The following is a 22,155-nucleotide window of genomic DNA, read 5'->3' as shown; positions in this document are numbered from 1 at the left end:
AGTCCTACTGTCCTTTCTGAGTGGGAAGAGTCTCTCCACCTCTATCCTATCCATCCCATTCATCATCTTATACGTCTCATTGAGATCTCCCCTCATTCTTCTAAACTCTAACGAGTACGAGCCTAGTTTATTCAGCCTCTCCTCATAGCTCAACCCCCTCAACTCCGGCATCAGCCTAGTAAACCTCCTCTGCACTCCCTCCAAGGCCAAAATATCCTTGCGTAAGTGCAGCGACCAAAACTGCACACAGTACTCCAGCTGCGGCCTCACCAATGCCCTATATAGCCACAGCAAGACCTCCCTACTTTTATATTCAATCCCCCTCGCTATGAAGGCCAGCATCCCATTCGCCTTCCTGACCACCTGCTGCACCTGCAAGCTGGGTTTTTGCGACTCATGCACAAGGACCCCGAGGTCCCTCTGCACCGTCGCCTGCTGCAGTCTTTCTCCACGTAAGTAATAATCCTTCCTACCATTATTCCTACCAAAGTGGACCACCTCACACTTGCCAACATTAAATTCCATTTGCCAGTTCCTGGCCCATTCGCCCAGCCTATCTAGATCCTTCTGCAGACTCTCCACACCCTCCGCGCAAATTTACTTACTGTCCCAGTATCCACCACACTTTGGGGCAGCGAATTTCACAGATTTACAACCGTTTAGGAGAAGTAGTTTCCCCTCAACTCTGTTTTAAACATGCTAACCCTTATCCTAAGATCTCTCATCCTAGAACGTCCCACAAGAGAAAACATCCACTGTACTTTATTTATACCTTTTATCATCTTGTATATCTCAATTTGATCTCCCCTCATTCTTCTGAATTCCAGAGAGTATAGGCTTAGTAGCAGAGGTGGGCACAATTTTGTCTTTTAAAAACCATTTGAACAGTTACATGGTTATAGAAGGATATGGGCGAAATGTGGGCAATTGGGAATAGCTTAATGGTAAAAACTGGGCGGCATGGACAAGTTGGGCTGAAGGGCCTGTTTCCATGTTGTAAACCTCTATGACTCTAAATCATCCCAAAACACAACATCATCTTAAAAATAGCACTTGGCCAATTAAGAATAAATGCACTTTCACACAATGGATTATCGCAGCCCCCTCCTCTCCCCCCAATAAAAAGTTGTGGATACTATTCTGGGGAATAATTGGAGCTTTCAGGACCGAGACTGACGCATCTTTGTTTGGTAAGGGTGCCCAGGGATGTGAAGCTGAGGCAATGGAGTTGAGATGATCAGCCATGATCTAATTGAATGGCAGAACAGGCTCGGGGGGCTGAATCCTGTTCAATATTTCAACGCCAGCAAAGTACTCTTCACTTTGAGGAAATAGCTGTAAAGATCCTGTGTGAAATAAACTGGAGGCAATATCAATCTAATGCTAAACAGGCACCAGACCATAATGCAGAGCTCCTGCACAGGGACCAAGCTGGCAATTAAACTGAAAATATCAATTTCAGTCAGTCAAACCCCCAACGACAGACGGCTGATTTGGGAGATACAGAACTCTAAACAGATTCTCTTTTGAGGTCCGAATTAAAGTCTTTTATAAGTCCCTAATGAGTTGTGTAGAAGGTGTTTTACTCTGGATCAGGAGGTCGGCAATGCGCAGTGGTCCACTCTCCGCTATGCTACTGGTCTCGTGGGTGGGAATAGACCCTGCCACCCGAGGGAATCCCACTGAGACACTCTGCAGTGTGGGGGATTCACTCTGAAAAATCCCGCCAAAATAACAGTGGGAGTTACTCCCGTTTTTATGTGAATTGGAGATTGTTTTGGGAGAATCCCAGCCTTTCGACAAGATACCCATCCCACTTTCTGAGGTTCACGCAAACTTTGCCTGTTTTATCCCTAACAGCAGAAAGTACTTCATGGAAAAAGCGGTAGAGGTCTGAAACTGTGTCCCACACGTAGGAGTTCAATTAACACTCTTAAATCTGAAACAGTTAGACTTTTATCAGCCAAGGATATAGAGAAACCTGGACCCAAAGCAGATGGATGAAGTTCATGCCTGGTCAGGCATGGTCTAACTGAATGGATGGAATAGGCTCCAAGAACTGGCTGGCCTCTTCCTGTTCTTATTGAACAATTGAAATGGGATAGAACTGGATCTCCTGGAACTTAATCTGCTGGAAATCTCTTGGCCACCTCGCAGTCACCACACTCATCAATTATTTTCCTCATAAACCTCAACAGGATTCACGACAAAAATAAAAATTACCAATCTGAAAACGACCCAATTTGCATTGCGTTGTTGATGCCTGGGATGCACTTCCTGCAAGGAAGCCGATCGAAGGATAACTTTCAGGAGGGAATTAGATAAGCACTTCAGCGGAATACACTTGCAGCATTTAGGGGAAAGCCATGATGTGGAGTTACCGGTGTTGGACTGGGGTAGGCACAGTAAGTAGTCTCACAATACCAGGTTAAAATCCAACAGGTTTATTCAGTATCAGAGTTTTCAGAGCGCTGCTCCTTCATCAGATGTGTTACCTGATGAAGGGGCAGCGCTCCAAAAGCTCGTGCTACCAAATAAACCTGTTGGACTTTAACCTGGTGCTGTGAGATTACTTAAGGGGAAAGAGCAGAGGAGTAGACAAACCAGAGCCAGCATAGGCATAAGGGGTTGAAAAGCCTCCTTCTGTGCTGTATAAGAACATAAGAACATAAGAAATAGGAGCAGGAGTGGGCCATCTAGCCCTTCGAGCCTGCCCCGCCATTCAATAAGATCATGGCTGATCTGTCATGGCTCAGTTCCACATTCCCGCCCTCTCCCCATAACCCTTAATCCCCTCTCTCATCAAAAACCCATCAACCCGCGTCTTAAAAATATTTAGCGAGGTAGCCTCCACCACTTCAACAGGCAGAGAATTCCAGAGATTCACCACCCTTTGAGTGAAGAAGTTCCTCCTCAACTCCGTTCTAAACCGCCCCCCCTTTATCTTGAGGCTGTGCCCCCTAGTCCTACTGTCTTTTCCTATGATCCTATGAATTGGGTCCCTGTCACTTCAGGTAGTTCCTGAGATGAAGGAATGAACTAAAACTGCTCTACTAATGCCAGAAAACAGATTAAACAGCCATTTGTTTAATACAGCTGAGCGTATTTGCTAATGTTCAGAATCATCACATTTCAAAACCATCTATAATTCATGCTGGGCTCAGGTGCTGTAGAAGTGAGAATTCTGAGAATTGTTGGGAAATCGAAGTCAACAAGAATTGTTGAGACATCAGTATCAATTCAGAATGTTGGGTAAAGAGCCTAACAGGAAGGAAGGACAAAAAGATTTGTTTTTATATAGCACCATTCACCACCTCACTTCCCAAAGCATTCTACAGCCAATTTAGTTATTTTTAAAGTCAATGTTGTATATTGGAATTGCAGCAGTTAACTTCCGTAACTAGTAACATGGTTAATGACCAGATAATCTCTTTTCATGGTGTTGGACGTGCAATAGATATTGGCCCAGGACATTGTGGGAACCCTCTCTGCTCTTCTCCCAAAATAGCTCCAAAATAGGATCCTTTTCGTCTACCCACTGGACAGATGGGGTCTCAGTTAGATATCTCAACTGATAGACAGAACTACTAATAGTGCAGTACTCCCTTATGCAGTGTCAAGTCTCTGAAGTGGGGTTTGATTCCACAAGTGTGTCTGTGTGCACGCATGCATGCACACAGTACATGATAAAAGGTTTGCTACAAATGTATTGAAATAAATGTCACTTATTTTGCCCATTTGCGTTGGTAGCCTCCTTTCACGTCCCACCCTCATTTACCCATCCTGTTACCACTGCCCTTTCAAATCCAGTTTCTTCCTCTATCTCTCTAATCTAACGGTGTCTCTTGACAAAGGCTGGAATTCTCCCGCTGTTCACACCCTGCCACTACTGACAGAGAATATGGCGCTCAGCCCAATCTCCATTCACTGCAGCTCGAGGGGAGAATCGTGCTGGTGTGAATGGCTGGATAATGCCACCCAAAACTTGTCCCTCTACCCCTAACCCTAGCATTGATTTCCAGGCTCAGAGCTGTGGTGAGGGAAGAAATTTCTCATCTATCTGTTCTACATTTCTTACATTTAATTTGGTCTCAAAAGCCCCACATGGCAGGCACAGTGGTTAGCATTTCTGCCTTTCAAAGTAGAGACTCAGGTTCATTTCTGGCCTTGGGTGATTGTGTAGAGAATCGTGTTCTCCCAGTCTCTGCTTGAGTTTCCTCCAGGTCCTTTGGTATCCTCCCACATTCCAAAGTTGTGCAGGTTAGGTTGATTGGCCATGCTAAATTGTCCCATTTAATAGAATCCCTACAGGATAGAAAGAGGTCCTTTGGCCCATCGAGTTTGCACTAATCACAATCCCACCCAAACCCTAAACCCGTAACCCCACACACTTACGCTGCTAATCCCCCTGATGCTAAGGGACAAGTTAGCATGGCTAATCAACATAACCCACACATCTTTGGGAGAAAACCGGAGCACTCAGAGGAAACCCACACGGACACAGGGAGAATGTGCAAACTCTACACAGACAGTGAACTGACCCAGGAATCGAACTCAAGCTGGCTCCTGGCGCAGTGAAGCAGCAGTGCTAACTACTGCCACCATGCCGCTCCCTAGTGGGCACTAGCAGGGTAAATACTTGGGGTTACAGGGATAGGGCCTGGATGGGATAGTTGTCGGCGCAGGATCGATGAGTCCACTTAGAAAGGAAACCAGAACTAGCGGGCACAGCCTCAAAATAAGGGGGGGTCAGTTTAGAACAGAGTTGAGGAGGAATTTCTTCACTCAAAGAGTGGTGAATCTCTGGAATTCTCTGCCCGTTGAAGTGGTGGAGGCTACCTCGTTGAATATGTTTAAGTCATGGGTAGGTAGATTTCTGATCGATAAGGGAATTAAGGGTTATGGGGAGAAAGTGGGAAAGTGGGACTGATCCACTTCAGATCAGCCATGATCTTATTGAATGGCGGGACAGGCTCGAAGGGCTAGATGGCCTACTCCTGCTCCTATTTCTTATGTTCTTATGATGAGTCAAATGGCCTCCTCCTGCATTGCGGAGAATCAATGATTCTAAACCCACACTTGGTTATTAAGAGGGATTTGCTCTTCCATATGCTGTCAAGATTTGTAAACCACATTCCATCCTCCTCTCTCTCTCCATGCTCTTTCATGATTTAGAGACTTAGACAACCAACAGCACACACCTCAAAGCCCTGGAGAGTTTCCTTCTCAAGAAATACAAATCCACTGGCAAGAGTGATGCTCCACCAACAGTATCCTCTCCCAAGCCATCTTACTCACCATCAAGGTAATAACTCAATATCAGTTCCACTGCAGTCATGTAGTTCATATAGTTTATATAGTTTATATAGATGATCTATATATTTATATAGATGATCTGGAGGAGGGAACCGAGTGTAGAGTGTCGAAATTTGCTGATGACACCAAGATTGGGGGAAAGGCAAATTGTGCGGAGGGTGTGGAGAGTCTGCAGAAGGATCTAGATAGGCTGGGCGAATTGGCCAGGAAATGGCAAATGGAATTTAATGTTGGCAAGTGTGAGGTGGTCCACTTTGGTAGGAAGAATGGTAGGAAGGACTATTACTTACGTGGCGAAAAACTGCAGCAGGCGACGGTGCAGAGGGACCTCGGGGTCCTTGTGCATGAGTCGCAAAAACCCAGCTTGCAGGTGCAGCAGGTGGTCAGGAAGGCGAATGGGATGCTGGCCTTCATAGCGAGGGGGATTGAATATAAAAGTAGGGAGGTCTTGCTGCAGCTGTATAGGGCATTGGTGAGGCCGCAGCTGGAGTACTGTGTGCAGTTTTGGGCGCCGCACCTGCGCAAGGATATTTTGGCCCTGGAGGGAGTGCAGAGGAGGTTTACTAGGCTGATACCAGAGTTGAGGGGATTGAGCTATGAGGAGAGGCTGAATAAACTAGGCTTGTACTCGTTAGAGTTTAGAAGAATGAGGGGAGATCTCATTGAGACGTATAAGATGATGAATGGGATGGATAGGATAGAGGTGGAGAGACTCTTCCCGCTCAAAAAAGACAGTAGGACTAGGGGGCACAGCCTCAAGATAAAGGGGAGGCGGTTTAGAACGTAGTTGAGGAGGAACTTCTTCACTCAAAGGGTGGTGAATCTCTGGAATTCTCTGCCCGTTGAAGTGGTGGAGGCTGCCTCGCTAAATATTTTTAAGAAGCGGGTTGATGGGTTCTTGATAAGAGAGGGGATCAAGGGTTATGGGGAGAGGGCGGGAAAGTGGAACTGAGCCACAACAGATCAGCCATGATCTTATTGAATGGCGGGGCAGGCTCGAAGGGCTAGATGGCCTACTCCTGCTCCTATTTCTTATGTTCTTATGTTCTTATATAACTGACACCAGACTGCCAAAGCAACTGCCCTGCCGTGAACTTGGTTGCAGCAGGAGGCACCCAAGAAGATAGACAAAATGCTTTAGGAATGTCTTTACAATATCTCCAGTCAAACATTCTCAATGACTCGTGGGAGTTCCCAGTTTGTGACCAACCAAATTGGAGGAGACTCATCTGGGAGCACATTGAAACACATCGTTGGGAAGATGCAGAGGCATTTCATTCAAGACATCAATGAAAGCTCACAGATCTCCAAACCATTCTATCTAACCCTTCAGCACCACCTGCCCTGTATGTGACAGAGTCTGCAGACTATACACTGGGGTTATCAGCTATGTCAGAACCCATCAAACCAGAGTGGAAGCAAGACTTCCTCAGCCCCAAGGGATTGCCTAAGAAGCAACTGCCAAAATGAGTGGCCTGTAAGATAACACAAGAGAAAAAAAAACCAGAGGACGAATTTTAAAGTGTCTGGTTTAATTCTGGGTTTAATCTAGGAGCAGGAGAGAACTGCGCTCCCAAGTTCCAAATAACGTTTAGAAAATTGAATCAGTGGGTTTCTTGTATTAACTTCAAGGCTGCGAGTCCTGTTTCAATAAACGTCTTAAGTGAATAAAAACAGAGACAGCTGTAGAACACATTGGGCGGCACAATGGTACCGTGGTTAGCATTGCTGCCTCACAGCACCAAGGGCCCCGGTTCAATTCCTGGCTTGGGTCACTGTCTGTGCGGAGTCTGCACATTATCCCTATGTCAGTGTGGGTTTCCTCCAGATGCTCCGGTTTTCTCCCACAGTCCGAAAGACACGCTAGCTAGGTGCGGTGGCCATGCTAAATTCTCCCTCAGTGTACCCCAACAGGTGCCAGAGTGTGGCAACTAAGGGATTTCCACAGTAACTTCATTGCAGTGTTAATGTGAGCTTACTTGTGACACTAATAAACATCTTTAATTAAAGGAAACAATTACTTATTTGCACTGCCAGCTAAGATAAATTTCATGCTTTCTACATTCCTCCCATACATACCATCAACCCCAATCCTGCTAAGATAAATGTCACCTTAACTAATATGCAGGGAGTGCACAGCCTTCTGCCAATGCCACTCTGTAATGAGATCACCCAGAGGTGAAAAAAAAACTGGATTCAGTTTCTTTCTGAATGTTGTCAACAGTGGAGCGGCACGGTGGCACAGTGGTTAGAGCTGCTGCCTCACAGCACCAGTGACCTGGGTTTAATTCCAGCTCAGGTCATTCCATAGAGGTCTGTGTGGAGTTTGTACGTTCTCCCCATGTCTGCGTGGGTTTCTTCAGTTTCCTCCCACAGATGTGTGGGTTAGGTGGATTGTCCACTTAGTGTCAGGGGGGCAAGCAGGGTAAATACTGGGGTTACAAGGAAAGGGGGCTGGGTGGGATTGTGGTCGGTTGCTGACTCAATGGGCCAAATGACCTCCTTCTGCACTGCAGGAATGCTATGAATTAGGTTTCACTTTGGTTGAGTTACCTCTGCCTCTCCCAACCAGTTCACCCTAAATGAGGGTTTACAAGGAAGGGGAGAGGTGCCAGGTATGAAACTAAACTCTGTCACTAGATTTTAGATATGCCACAGGGTATGTAAATATTTGCAAACAGGCAAGGCAGAGCATTAATCAGAATGTCATTACACAGAGGACAATAGATATCTCGGTGAATTACACGGCAGTAATCCAATTGAGTGGTTTATATAATCCTATAAACTGCCCAAGCAAAGATATTGGAGTTTACATTTGCAATCTCCACCACTGAATCACCCGCTTAACATTCATCGAGAGTCACTTGCCAGCAGTTTGTAGCGCATAGGATTGTAAATTTTATTTTATTTACAATTCTTTGCTTATTGTTTTTTGTAAATTCATTATTATTTAAAGCAGTGAAGGTTTTGAGATTTAGGAGGTGTTCAAAACCATGAGGTGTTTTGATGAAGCAGATAAGGGGAAAGTACTTACAATGGCAGGAGGGTCTGTATCCAGAGGACACAGATTGAAGGTGATCAATAAAGTACCAGAGGTGACATGAGGGGAAAACTCAGGGATGCTCAAAATGTACAAATTGGAGGAGTGCAGAGAATTCAGAAGGTTGAAGGGCTGGAGACGGTTAGAGATAGACCGAGAGATAGACAGACAAGATCACAGATAAGAATTTAAATTTGAGGCATTAGTGGACCAGTAAACATGTGAGGTTATTCCCTTTGGTTTGAAGAATAGAAAAGCAGAACATTCTTTCAAATGGTGTAAAGCTTGCAGATGTTCAGAAACTTGGGTGTTCTCGTACAAGGAACACAAAGTTAGCATGCAGAAACAGCAAGTAATTGGGAAGGTAAATAGCATGTTGGTTTTCATTGCAAGGGGATTGGAGTACAGGAATAAAGAAGCCTTGCTACAGTTGCTTGGGGTTTAGGGGAGATCACATCTGGAACAGTGTGCGCAGTTTTGGTCTCCATATTTAAGAAAGGATATACTTATATTGGAGGTGTTACTACTAGGTTGATTAAATTGGTCCCTGAGGGTTGTCTACGAGGAGAGGCTGAGTAAATTGGGTCTAATTTCTCCAGAGTTTAGAAGAGGAGAAGGTGGACATAAGGAGGCTTCAAAAAGAGATAGATAGTTTACGTGAGTGGACAAAAGTTTGACAAGTGGAATATCACGTACGAAAATGTGAAAGTGTCCATCTTGGCAGGAAGAATTATTATCCTTGGACTAGCATGGATAAGATGGGTTGAATGGCCTCCTTCTATGCTATATGATTCTACCTAAATGGTGAGAGATTGTAGAACTCAGAGATGCAGAGGGATCTGGATGTCCCAGTGCATGAAGCACAAAAGGCTAGTATGCATTTCCTTCAAATGATTAGAAAAGTTAATAGAAAGTTATAAGAAATTTATTGTGATGAGAATGGGTGGGTTGTCTTATAAAAAATTGGACAGGCTAGATTTGTATCCACTCGAGTTAGAAGAGCAAGAGGTGACTTTTTCATTTATATTAATGATTTGGATGAGAATATAGGGGACGTGGTTATTAAGTTTGCAGGTGACACCAAGATTGGTGGCATAGCGGACAGTGAAGAAAGTTATCTCTGATAGCAATGGGATCTCGATCAATTGGGTCAGTGGAATGACGAATGGCAGATGGATAGATAAATACATTTTGGTAGATTGAACCAGGACAAGACTTGTTCAGTTGTTGGTGGGGCACTGGGGAGAGTTACAGGACAAAGAGATCTCGGGGTATGGGTTCATAGCTCCTTAAAAGTAGAGTCACAGGTGGACAGAATGGTGAAGAAGGCATTCAACATGTTTGGTTTCATCAGTCACAGCATTGAATATAGGAGTTGAGACATCTTGTTGAAGTTGTATAAGACATTGGTAAGGCCACACTTGGAATACTGCGTACAGTTCTGGTCACCCTATTCTGGAAAGGATATTATTAAACTAGAAAGGATGCAGAAAAGATTTATTGGGATGCTACCGGGACCGGTTTGAGTTATAAGGAGAGACTGGATAGACTGGGGCTTTTTTCTCTGGAGCGTAGGGGGCTGAGGGGTGATCTTATAGAGGTCTATAAAATAATGAGGACCACAGATCAGTCAATATCTGTTCCCAAAGACTGGGGAGTATAAAACTAGAGGGCACAGATTTAAGGTGAGAGGGGAGAGAAACAAGTGTCCAAAGGGACAAATTTTTCATACAGAGGGTGGTGAGTGTCTGGAACAAGCTACCACAGGTAGTGGTTGAGGCAGATACAATTTTGACTTTTAAAAAGCATTTAGATAGTTACATGGGTAAGAGAGATATGGGAAAAACGTGGGCAATTGTGACCAGCTTTGGGGTTTAAAAAAAAAGGGCAGCATGGATAAGTTGGGCAGAAGGGCCTGCTTCCATGCTGTAAACCTCTATGAATCTATGACTTGATTAAAACATATAAGATCCTTAGGGGTCTCAACAGGGTGGATGCGGAGAGGATGTTTCCTCTTGTGGGAGTATCTAAAACTAGGGGTCAATGTTTAAAAATAGGGGGTTGCTCATTTAAAATGCAAAATGTTTTCTCTTTGAGGGTCATGAATCTTTAGAAATCTCTTCCTGAAAAGGTGATGGAAGCAGTCTTTGAATATTTTTAAGGCAGAGGTGGATAGATTCTTGTTAAGCAACGGGGTGATAGGTTATCAGGGTTCAGCGGGATGCAGATTGGAGGTTCAACCGTGGTCTTATTAACTGGTGGAGCAGGATCGAGGGGCTGAAAGGCCTACTTCTGCTCCTTATTCGTAAGTAACAAGCGATATGGAAAAAGGAGGATCTGTTGTCTACAGATTTCCAGAAGGTATCTGGGGGATAGAATATAAAAGTAGGGAGGTCTTGCTGCAACTGTACAGGGCACTGGTGAGGCCGCAGCTGGAGTACTATGTGCAGTTTTGGTCGCCGCACTTGCGCAAGGATATTTTGGCCTTGGAGGGAGTGCAGAGGAGGTTCACTAGGCTGATACCGGAGATGAGGGGGTTGGACTATGAAGAGAGACTAAATAGACTGGGTCTGTACTCATTGGAGTTTAGAAGGAGGAGGGGGGATCTTATAGAGACGTATAAGATAATGAAAGGGATGGATAGGGTAAAGGTAGAGAGATTCTTCCTGCTTAGAAAGGATAGCAGGACTACAGGACACAGCCTCAAGATAAGAACATAAGAAACAGGAGCAAGAGTAGGCCATCTAGCCCTTCGAGCCTGCCCCACCATTCAATAAGATCATGGCTGATCTGTCGTGGCCCAGTTCCACATTCCCACCCTCTCCCCATAACCCTTAATCCCCTCACTTATCAAAAACCCATCAACCCGCGTCTTAAAAATATTTAGCGAGGCAGCCTCCACCACTTCAACGGGCAGAGAATTCCAGAGATTCACCACCCTTTGAGTGAAGAAGTTCCTCCTCAACTCCGTTCTAAACTGCCCCCCCTTTATCTTGAGGCTGCGCCCTCTAGTCGTACTGTCCTTTCTGAGCGGGAAGAGTCTCTCCACCTCTATCCTATCCATCCCATTCATCATCTTATATGTCTCAATGAGATCTCCCCTCATTCTTCTAAACTGTAACGAGTACAAGCCTAGTTTATTCAGCCTCTCCTCATAGCTCAACCCCCTCAACTCCGGTATCAGCCTAGTAAACTTCCTCTGCACTCCCTCCAAGGCCAAAATATCCTTGTGTAAGTGCGGCGACCAAAACTGCACACAGTACTCCAGCTGCGGCCTCACCAGTGCCCTGTACAACTGCAGCAAGACCTCCCTACTTTTATATTCAATCCCCCTTGCTATGAAGGCCAGCATCCCATTAGCCTTCCTGACCACCTGCTGCACCTGCAAGCTGGGTTTTTGCGACTCATGCACAAGGACCCCGAGGTCCCTCTGCACCGTCGCCTGCTGCAGTTTTTCGCCCCGTAAGTAATAGTCCTTCCTACCATTATTCCTACCAAAGTGGGCTACCTCACACTTGCCAACATTAAATTCCATTTGCCAGTTCCTGGCCCATTCGCCCAGCCTACCTAGATCCTTCTGCAGACTCTCCACACCCTCCGCACAATTTGCCGTTCCACCAATCTTGGTGTCATCAGCAAATTTTGACACCATACACTCGGTTCCCTCCTCCAGATCATCTATATAAATGGTAAATAGCTGAGGCCCCAGCACCGACCTCTGGGGCACTCCACTAGTCACCAACCGCCAATCCGAATAGCACCCATTGACCCCCACTCTCTGCCTCCTATTTGACAACCAATCCTCTATCCATGCTAACACCCTACCCCCAACTCCATGCCCCCTTACCTTCTGCAATAACCTCTTGTGAGGTACCTTGTCAAACGCCTTCTGAAAATCAAGAAAGACCACATCCACCAGCTCTCCTCTATCCACCGCCCTAGACACATCCTCATAGAACTCCAATAAATTTGTCAGACATGACTTCCCCTTAACGAAACCGTGCTGCGTCTGCTCTATCAAGCAATTCCTCCAAGGGGGGGGGCAGTTTAGATCGGAGTTGAGGAGGAACTTCTTCACTCAAAGGGTGGTGAATCTCTGGAATTCTCTGCCCGTTGAAGTGGTGGAGGCTACCTCGCTAAATATATTTAAGTCACAGGTAGATAGGTTTTTGACAGACAAGGGAATTAAGGGTTATGGGGAGAGGGTGGGAAGGTGGAACTGAGCCACTTCAGATCAGCCATGATCTTATTGAATGGCGGAGCAGGCTCGAAGGGCCAGATAGCCTACTCCTGCTCCTATTTCTTATGTTCTTATGACAAGGTGGTACATTAAAGGTCACTATGCAAAATAAGAGCTGGGGTAAATTATTAGTACAGATAAAGGGTTGGCTCGCTAACAGGGGGCAGAGACTGGGGATAAATGGGTCATTATCAGTTTGGCCAGATGTGATGAGTGGAGTGTCACAGGGATCAGTGCTGGGGCCTCATCTATTTACAAGTTATATTGGATGAAGGGTCCAAACGTATGGTTGCTAAATTTGATGATACAAACATTGGTAGGAAAGTTAATTGTGAAGAAGACAAAGAAATCTTAACTGTTATGAGGGTTCCCACCTCTACCACCCTTTCAGGCAGTGAGTTCCAGATTCACACCACCCTCTGGGTGCAAAAGTTTCCCCTCAAATCCCTTCTAAACCTCCTGCTCCTTACTTTAAATCCATCCCTGGTTGCTGACCCCTCTACTAAGGGGAAAAGTTTCTTCCTATCTATATCCCTCGTAACTTTCCACACTTCAATCACCACTCTAAGGAAAACAACCCCCAGCCTAACTCTTCACAGCTAAAACACTATTCACAGGAGAGGTGCTGATATTGTGGCGTAGTAGCACAGTAGACAAATGTGTAAGGTAGTTGTACAGTGTGGTAAGATCTGGCCGTCTGATTTTAAAGGTGCTGTTAATGATAATCTCACAGCTTAAAACCAAACCATAAGTGGGGTGCAAAGACGGTGATACCCAGTCCCAATCGCATCTGCGTGATATAATGTGACCTGTGGTAAAAGGGCGCAACAGTTCATCGAGTGTTCCACAGAATGAAGTGTGAGTAACTTCAAGGCCATTTGTAAATAGACTTATAACTATTAGACATTCTATGAACCCGGACATTTTCTGAGGCTATTAATAATCCATGCTGGATAAACTTAGAGTCTCCTGGCACCTTCAGAAGTGGTAATGAATGCTCTTAAACCAACATGATTAACAAAATACACTTTGATCCATTTCAGTGGGCATGTTATGAATTTATAAAAATAAATTGGGTGATTTAAGTGGCTCTTATTATGCATAAAAATCTGAGTAATTATATATAGAGTATCTTGCGTAACTATCTATTCACAGAGGATGAGAAGGTGCAAATATTGTGGCATAGTAGCAATATAGATAAATGAGCAAGGTAGTTGTACATAGTGTTAGGACCTGGCTGCCTGATCTTCAGACTGGTGTTAAAGAACAAACGTACACTCTACAACACTTTTCACAGCTTCAGGACATCCAAGGAACTTCATAGCCAATGAAATTCTTCTGAAGCATTATCACTGCTGCACCATGGGAAAAAGAGCTGACAATTTGTGCACAGTAGGTTCCCACAAACGACCAGTGAAACTGATTTAGTGACATTCATTGAGTACTACAGTGCAGGAGGTCAGTCGGCCCATCGAGTCTGCACTGACCACAATCCCATGCAGGCCCTATCCCCAAAACCCCATGCATTTTACCCAAGCTAGTCCCCCTGACACTAAGGGACACTTTAGCATGGCCAATCCACCTAACATCTTTGGACTGTGGGAGGAAACTGGGGCACCCAGAGGAAACTCATGCTGACATGGCAGAGTGTGCAAACTCCACAGAGACAGTGAGCCAACCCGGAAATTGAACCTGGGTCCCCGGTGCTGTGAGGCAGCAGTGCTAAAACACTATGCCACCGTGCTGCCCCTCAATCACATTGATTGAGGAATAACTGCTGGCTGGGGCACCAGGGAGAAATCCCCTGCTCTTCTTCCAAATAATAAAGGTCCTGGGATCTCAGTTTAATGTCTCGGCAGTGAAGCACTCTCTCAATGCTGATACTGCGTGAGTCAAATGTTTGGAGGGTAGAATCAAAGACTATCCTGTCGGGACAGAGCTGTAGAAGGCACCAGTATTCTTCAAAGATTTCCACTTACGTACATGATACAGTCACTTCAGCAAACCTGATTGTGAACCACAACACACTCTCCCCTCGATCAACCAAGATCATGACCGTGAAACCATTCTTTGCTTAATATCAGTATCTTGTACACATGTCATTTCAAATCAGCTCCTCCCTCTAACCAGGAAGATTGGATTGACTCATTAAAAAGATTAAACAGTAAATGAGGTATTTAGGATGATTAATGGAATTGATAGGGCAGATGGAAACTGTTGGAAGGGGGAGATTCCAGGACAATCCAGACTCGCACGTGCAGGCAGGAGAAATCGTGGAGTAATTAAACAAGTACTTTGCATCCGTCTTCACAAAGGAAGAAGGTGAGAGGGGAGGTAACTGGTACACACAAAAAAATTACAATTGAGAAGGAAGAGGGACCAGGAAATTGATTAGGTACCAGAACCAGCTGAGATAAATTCAGCGGTACTGAGGGAACTGAGAGTGCAAATTGTAGAGTTACAGACGATAATCTTCCAGTCTTCCTTAGGCCAAGGAGGAGTGCCAGAGGACTGGAGAATTGAAAATTAGAGCTAGGCTGTTTAAAATGATGTCACAAAGGGTAATGATAACCTGGAACTCTTGCTCCAAAAAGCTGCACAACTGAAACTGATAAGATTTTTATAAGGGATATGAAACAACTCCCAAACAGGAACCAGTTAGCAAGCTCATTGGGCAAGTTGTGTTCACATCAGATTAACACCAACAGCACAGAGTTCGACTTCGTCACCCAACCACAAACCAAGGACCTGCCTTCAGGCAGTGAACACAAAAAGAACATGGACCAAAAACTGATAAATGATAGTAAGATGAGAGGTCCACCATGATCTAATGGTGGCACAGTGGTGAGCACTGTGCTAAGTTTGGACAGGACACCAGGGATAACAGCCTTGCCCTTGCCATGAGGTCATTTATTTACACCTAAGCGGGCAGATTGGATCTCTGTTTAATACCTCACCTGAAAAGACAACAACAGTGCAGCACCCCCTCAGTAGTGCACTAGAGTGTAGGGCTTGGATTTTTTTGTGAAGTCCTGAAGTGGGTCCTCAGCACAGAACTTTGTGACTGAGATCAGGTGTAATGCCTGTTCTTGTCAGCTCCGATTCAGTATGTCTGTGTAGGGGGATTGGATTTGAACTGGATTTTGCTGCAAAGGAGGAGAGGAATTTAGGGTTTGCTCTGTCCACAGCTTTGTGACTCCGAGAAAAGAATAAAATTTTAAAAAATAAATGTGTTTCCTCAAAAAATGCCAGTAGGGTCTCCATTATTTAGCTAGAGCATTTTAAATTGATTTTCAAATATCGTTGAAGAGAAGACCCAGTTCCATATCTAAAGGCAGGAGTTCTGTTGCTACTCACATATTTTATCTACAATAAGGGCCAGGGACCTGGGTTCGATTCCCAACTTGGGTCACTGTCTGTTTGCATGTTCTCCCTATGGTTGCGCGGATTTCCTCCGGGTGCTCCAGCTTCCTCCCACTGTCTGAAAGACGCGCTGGTTACGTTAATTGGCTACGCTAAATTCTCCCTCAGTGTACCCAAACAGACGCTAGACTGTGGCAACGAAGGGATTTTCACGATAACTTCATTGCAGTATTAATGTAAGCCTTACTTGTGACTAATAAATAAACTTTAACTTTTAAAAGTTTAAACTTTAAACTTTTCCCCAACATGTTCCTTGTGTGTGTGTTTTTTGGGGTGGGGGGGGGGAAGGGAAGGTGCGATTATTTGAGAATCTAATACTTACGAGTGAAGGTAGACGGTGACTCTCTCCTCCTCCTCCTCCTCACTGCACTCCTCGGCCTCCACCCTCTGGTACCGGGCCCTGGAGGCCCAGAACATCCCGCCGGCCTCACACTCACTCCCCCGGGACCCCCTCAGCCTTAACACCCGGAATACATTCCCCCCTCGGGATACACTCCCCTCCCTCACCCTCTATCGGGCCTTTCCCAGTTTCTCAGGTGCCCGGCGCCATGGAGCCGCTCCGACAGGTGCGTCCCGGCCCGGCTCACCTGTACCTGCCGGAGGACAAGTCGCCCTGTCAGCTGAATGCAGCATAATCCCCGCCCGGGGCCCTGAATACAGCATAACCCCTCCTGTCCTGTAAACTGAATACAGCAGAATTCCCCGCCCCGCCATCAGAATACTGCATAAATTCCCCACCCCACTCTGTCCAGTAAACTGAATGCATCACGACCTTACCCAAAACCCTAAATACAACATAAACCCAAGTCCCATAACAGAATTACACAATTATTACTGTGCAGAATGAGGCCATTTGACCCCTTGGCCAGATTTTTGCTGTCCCACCTGCCACCGGAATTGGAGTGGGCAAAGGGCAGACCATGGAAAAGTCTGTTGACCTGGGGTGGGATTTTACAGTTTCGGACAAGCAAAGACAGAAAATCCCACCCATTGTGTCTGCACCGGCTCCCAAACAAGCATCATGACTTAGTGCCATTCCCTTGCCTTTCCCTGTACCACTGCACATTGTTTCTATTCAAATACAGCAAGAAGTCTCACAACACCAGGTTAAAGTCCAACAGGTTTATTTGGTAGCACGAGCTTTCAGAGCACTGTTCCTTCATCAGGTGAGTGGAGAGTTCAGTTCACAAACAGGGCAGATATAGACACAAACTCAATTTACAAGATAATGGTTGGAATGCGAGTCTTGACAGGTAATCAATTCTTCACAGGTACAGACAATGTGAGTGGAAAGAGGATTAAGCACAGTTTAGAGATGTGAATTGTCTCCAGCCAGGACAGTTAGTGAGATTTTGAAAGCCCAGGCAAGTCGTGGGGCTTACAGATAGTGTGACATGAACCCAAGATCCCGGTTGAGGCCATCCTCATGTGTGCGGAACTTGGTTATCAGTTTCTGCTCGGCGATTCTGCGCTGTCGTGCGTCTTAAAGGCCATCTTGGACAACGCTTACCTGAAGGTCAGAAGCTGAATGCCCTTGACTGTTGAAGTGTTCCCCGACAGGAAGGGAATATTCCTGCCTGGTGATTGTCGAGTGGAGTCTATTCCTCCATTATCATAGCATCTACATGGTCTCCCCAATGTACCATGCCTCGGGACATCCTTTCCTGCAGCGTATCAGGTAGACAATGTTGGCCGAGTCGCAAGAGTATGTACCGTGTACCTGGTGGATGGTGTTCTCACATGAGATGATGGCATCCATGTCGATGATCTGGCATCGCATCTTGCAGAGGTTGTTGTGGCAGGGTTGTGAGGTATCATCATCATAGTTCCCCTGAAGGCTGGGTAGTTTGCTGTGTACAATGGTCTGTTTGAGGTTGTGCGGTTGTTTGAAGGCAAGATGTGGGAGTGTGGGAATGACCTTGGTGAGATGTTCATTTTCATCAATGACATAAAGGCTCCGGAGAAGATGTCGTAGCTTCTCTGCTCCAGACAAGTACTGGATGATGAGGGGTACTCTGTCCGCTGTGTCCATATTTTACTTAAATAAACTTTAAACTTTAAAAACTTTAAACCCCTGCCCTGCCATAACCAGAATATAATGTAACCCCAGTCCCCTCATCCTGAACTCTTGCTCCATAATATGAAAAGCTCATAAACACCGAGCCTAACTTGAATAAAGCATAAACACTACACCCTGTAACCTGAATACAGCATAAACCTCCATCCGTTAACCACCTCTCTCGCAAGCTAAATACCACATAACTCTTCCATCTCAATTCCTAAAATTTACATAAAATCCCCCAGCCCTGTCGTCTGAATACAGCATAAACCTTCTCAGTCTGTAACCTAAAGAATGCATAAGCCATCTAGCCCTACAACCCGAAGACAGCATAAATCTCCAACCCATAAACCACCCCTGTAACCTGATTACCACATAACAGTTTTATGAAGGGCAAGTCATGCTCGACAAACTTGCTTGAGTTTTTGAGTATGTGACCAGTAGGGTGGATAGTGAGGAACCTGTGGATGTGGTATATCTAGATTTCCAGAGGTATTTACCAAGATGCTGCATAAAAGATTGATCCAGAAGATTAGATCCCAGGAGTTGGGGCTAGAGTAGTGGCTTGGACTGAGGATTGGCTGACTGACAGAAAGCAGAGGGTCGGGATAAATGGGTCCTTCTCTGGCTGGCGAAATGTAGTGGGGTGCCACAGGGGGTAGTCCTTGGACATCAACTATTTACAATCTATATAAATGATCTGCAAGCAGTGACAGAGTGCAACATAGCAACATTTACAGATGACATCAACATAGAAGGGAAAGTAGGCAGTGACGAAGAGATGAAGAGCTTACAGGTGGATATTGACAGGCTAGGAGAATAGGCCAAAATCTGGCAGATGGTGTTTAATATGGATAAAGTAAAAGGAGAAATTATTATTTAAATGGGAAGCAGATTCAAAGCACATCAGTGCAGAGGGATCTGGGTGTCCTTGTGCATGAATCACAGAAAGTGCAGCATATACTAAGAAAGGCAAATGGAATCTTGTTATTTATTGCAAAACAACTGGATTTTAAAAGTAGAGAACTGTTGTTACAATTGTATAAGGCATTGGTGAGACCACACCTGAAGTATTGTGTCCATTCTTTGTCTCCTTACTTGAGGAAGGATGTGGTGGTATTGGAGGCCATTCAGAGGAGAGTCACCAATTGATTCCAGGGATGAAATGGCTATCACATGAGGAGCTGTATATTTTGGGTTTGTACTCATTGGAGTTCAGGAGAATGAGGGGGATTTGATTGCGGTACATAAAATGCTACATGGGGTTGATAAGGTTGATGTCAAACAGATGTTTCTCCTTGCAAGACAGTCTAGAACAAGAGGTCATAAATATAGAATGAGAGGCGGTACGGTCAAAACTGAGATGAGGAGAAACTACTTCGCTCAGAGGGTTATGACATTCTGAGGATTCATGGCAGACCATTTAGGACGGAGGTGAGGAGACATTTCTTCACCTAAAGAGTGGTGACCCTGTGGAATTCATTACCACGGGAAGTAGTTGATGCCAAAACATTGAATGTATTCAAGAGGCGACTGGATATAGCACTTGAGGCAGAAAGGATCAAAGGTTATGGGGAAAAGCAGCATTAGGCTATTGAATTGGATGATCGGCCATGATTATGATGAATGGCGGAGCAGGTTCGAAGGGCCAAATGACCTCCTCCTGCTCCTATCTTCTATGTTTCTATGAATCTGTGGAACTCACTGCACCAGAGTGCAGTGGATGCAGAATCAGTCAATGGATTCAAAAAAGAGATAAATATTTGATCAAAAGCAGGATAAAGGGCTGTGGGGAAAAGGCAGGGAAGTGGAGTTAGGATGAGATGGAGATCAGTCTAATCATATAGAATGGCAGAGCGGGCTCGAAAAGCTGAATTGCCTACTCTCGCTCCTAATTCCTATATTCCCATGTTCACATAACCCTTCTGCTCGTAACCCAAATATCACATAAACCCCACCCCGTAATTTAAATACTTATAAACCCCACCCTGTAACTTAAATACTTAGAAATTCTGTGCCATACTGAGGCTATTCTCTTCTATTCTGGAATCTGGGTTCAATGGCGGGGACAGTAGTGGGAATGATTCCCATTGTGGAGCAGGATGGATGACTACACCAATCTTGTGCTGTTCAGCTCATTACCTGAGCACGCATCGGGAGCTTGCAAAGTCTCGATGCAGGGTGGCAGGAACTTTCTGTTTTTGCTGTTACCTCACAGCAACGTCCTATGATTCTATGATTCTGTGAGGTTGAAGGGCTGGGCACCATATTTAAAGGGATCCCAGACAGACTACACTATCCCATCCATCTTTGCATGGCCACTATTCCAGCCTTCCCCATTCACTCTTCCTCAGCCATCCTTCACACAGCTTGCACTTCTACCTCCCAGTCTCATGCACAGGCTGGCATTTACGGACACCCCCCAAAAAGGGCAATGCAGAGACAGCTCACCGTTAATCATGGAAGTTGTCTACCCATCACTAGGTACACACCACTCATGTGCAGTCGTAAAAGTGAACATTCTAATTACTGGTTGGCAGGAAACTTATTGGGGGGGAGGAATGTGATTCCAGTGAGGTGGCCTTTTAATGAGCATGCACAAGACACTGGGTTGTTTCTGGAGGATTTCAATTTACCACAGGGGGTGTGACATTTTTTAATAATTGGATTTCTGATGGCTCAGATTTGGAATGGGAAGTAGGAGTGAGCCTTCCAATTCACCCATTAGAGAGAATCTGTAGAAAAGATGATTGCTGTAATCTTCTCTAGCTCTATAAAAACATAAGAACATAAGGAATAGGAGCGAGTAGGCCATCTAGCCCTTCGAGCCTGCCCCACCATTCAATAAGATCATGGCTGATCTGAAGTGGTTCAGTTCCACTTTCCCGCTTTCTCCCCATAACTCTTAATTCCCCTTGTCTGTCAGAAATCTATCTACCTAGGACTTAAATATATTTAGTGAGGCAGCCTCCACCACTTCAACAGGCAGAGAATTCCAGAGATTCACCACCCTTTGAATGAAGAAGTTCCTCCTCAACTCTGATCTAAACTGCCCCCCGCTTATCTTGAGGCTGTGCCCTCTAGTCCTGCTATCCTTTCTAAGCGGGAAGAACCTCTCTACCTCTACCCTATCCATCCCCTTCATTATCTTATATGTCTCTATAAGATCCCCCCTCATCCTTCTAAACTCCAACGAGTACAAACCCAGTCCATTTAGTCTTTCTTCATAGTCCAACCCCCTCATCTCTGGTATCAGCCGAGTGAACCTCCTCTGCACTCCCTCCAAGGCCAATATATCCTTCCGCAAGTGTGGCGGCCAAAACTGCACACAGTACTCCAGCTGCGGCCTCACCAGTGCCCTGTACAGTTGCAGCAAGACCTCACTGCTTTTATATTCAATCCCCCTCGCTATGAAGGCCAGCATCCCATTCGCCTTCTTGATCACCTGCTGCACCTGCAGACTGGGTTTTTGCGACTCATGCACAAGGACCCCCAGGTCCCTCCGCACCGTAGCATGCTGCAGCTTTTCGCCTTTTAAATGATAATCCCTCCTACTATTATTTCTGCCAAAGTGGATAACCTCACACTTGCTAACATTATACTCCATCTGCCAGGTTCTCGCCCACTCAGCCTATCTAGATCCCTCTGCAGACTTTCTGCACCCTCCACGCAATTTGCTTTTCCACTTATCTTCGTGTCGTCAGCAAATTTCGTCACCCTACACTCAGCCCCCTCCTCCAGACCATCTATATAAATGGTAAATAGCTGAGGCCCCAGCACTGATCCCTGCGGCACTCCACTAGTCACCAACCGCCAATCAGAATAGCACCCATTGATGCCAACTCTTTGCTTCCTATTAGCAGCCAATCCTCTATCCACGCTAACACCTTATCCCCAACTCTGTACACCCTAACCTTCTGTAGCAACCTTTTATGAATAATCCTCTGATATTACCATTCTCTCCAAATCTGGTGCATCCCTAATTTTAACCATTCCACCACTGGCAGCTGTATCAGCCTAGGCCTGAACTCCGGACTCTTCAATCATAGAATCATAAAATGGGGAGGCCATTCGGCC

The 22,155-nt window shown here is 45.4% G+C and overlaps 1 protein-coding gene across 1 annotated transcript in view; it reads right to left on the bottom strand.

The window, feature by feature from the left end:
• ggt6 (gamma-glutamyltransferase 6) overlaps nucleotides 1-16,614 on the bottom strand; it is a 64,150-nt gene extending 47,536 nt beyond the window's left edge. Inside the window, exon 1 of the mRNA XM_080189522.1 lies at nucleotides 16,342-16,614. Within this exon, the coding sequence (XP_080045648.1) occupies nucleotides 16,342-16,436 (95 nt within the window). The 5' untranslated portion in view covers nucleotides 16,437-16,614. The remainder of the gene's footprint in view (nucleotides 1-16,341) is intronic.
• Nucleotides 16,615-22,155: the final 5,541 nt, after the last annotated feature.

This window comes from Carcharhinus amblyrhynchos, chromosome 5 (assembly GCF_965287045.1).
Source record: "Carcharhinus amblyrhynchos chromosome 5, sCarAmb.v2.hapA, whole genome shotgun sequence".
In the NCBI taxonomy this organism is placed as follows: domain Eukaryota; kingdom Metazoa; phylum Chordata; class Chondrichthyes; order Carcharhiniformes; family Carcharhinidae; genus Carcharhinus; species Carcharhinus amblyrhynchos.
Note: the sequence above shows the minus strand (reverse complement) of the source record. Positions and strands in the feature narration are given on the sequence as shown.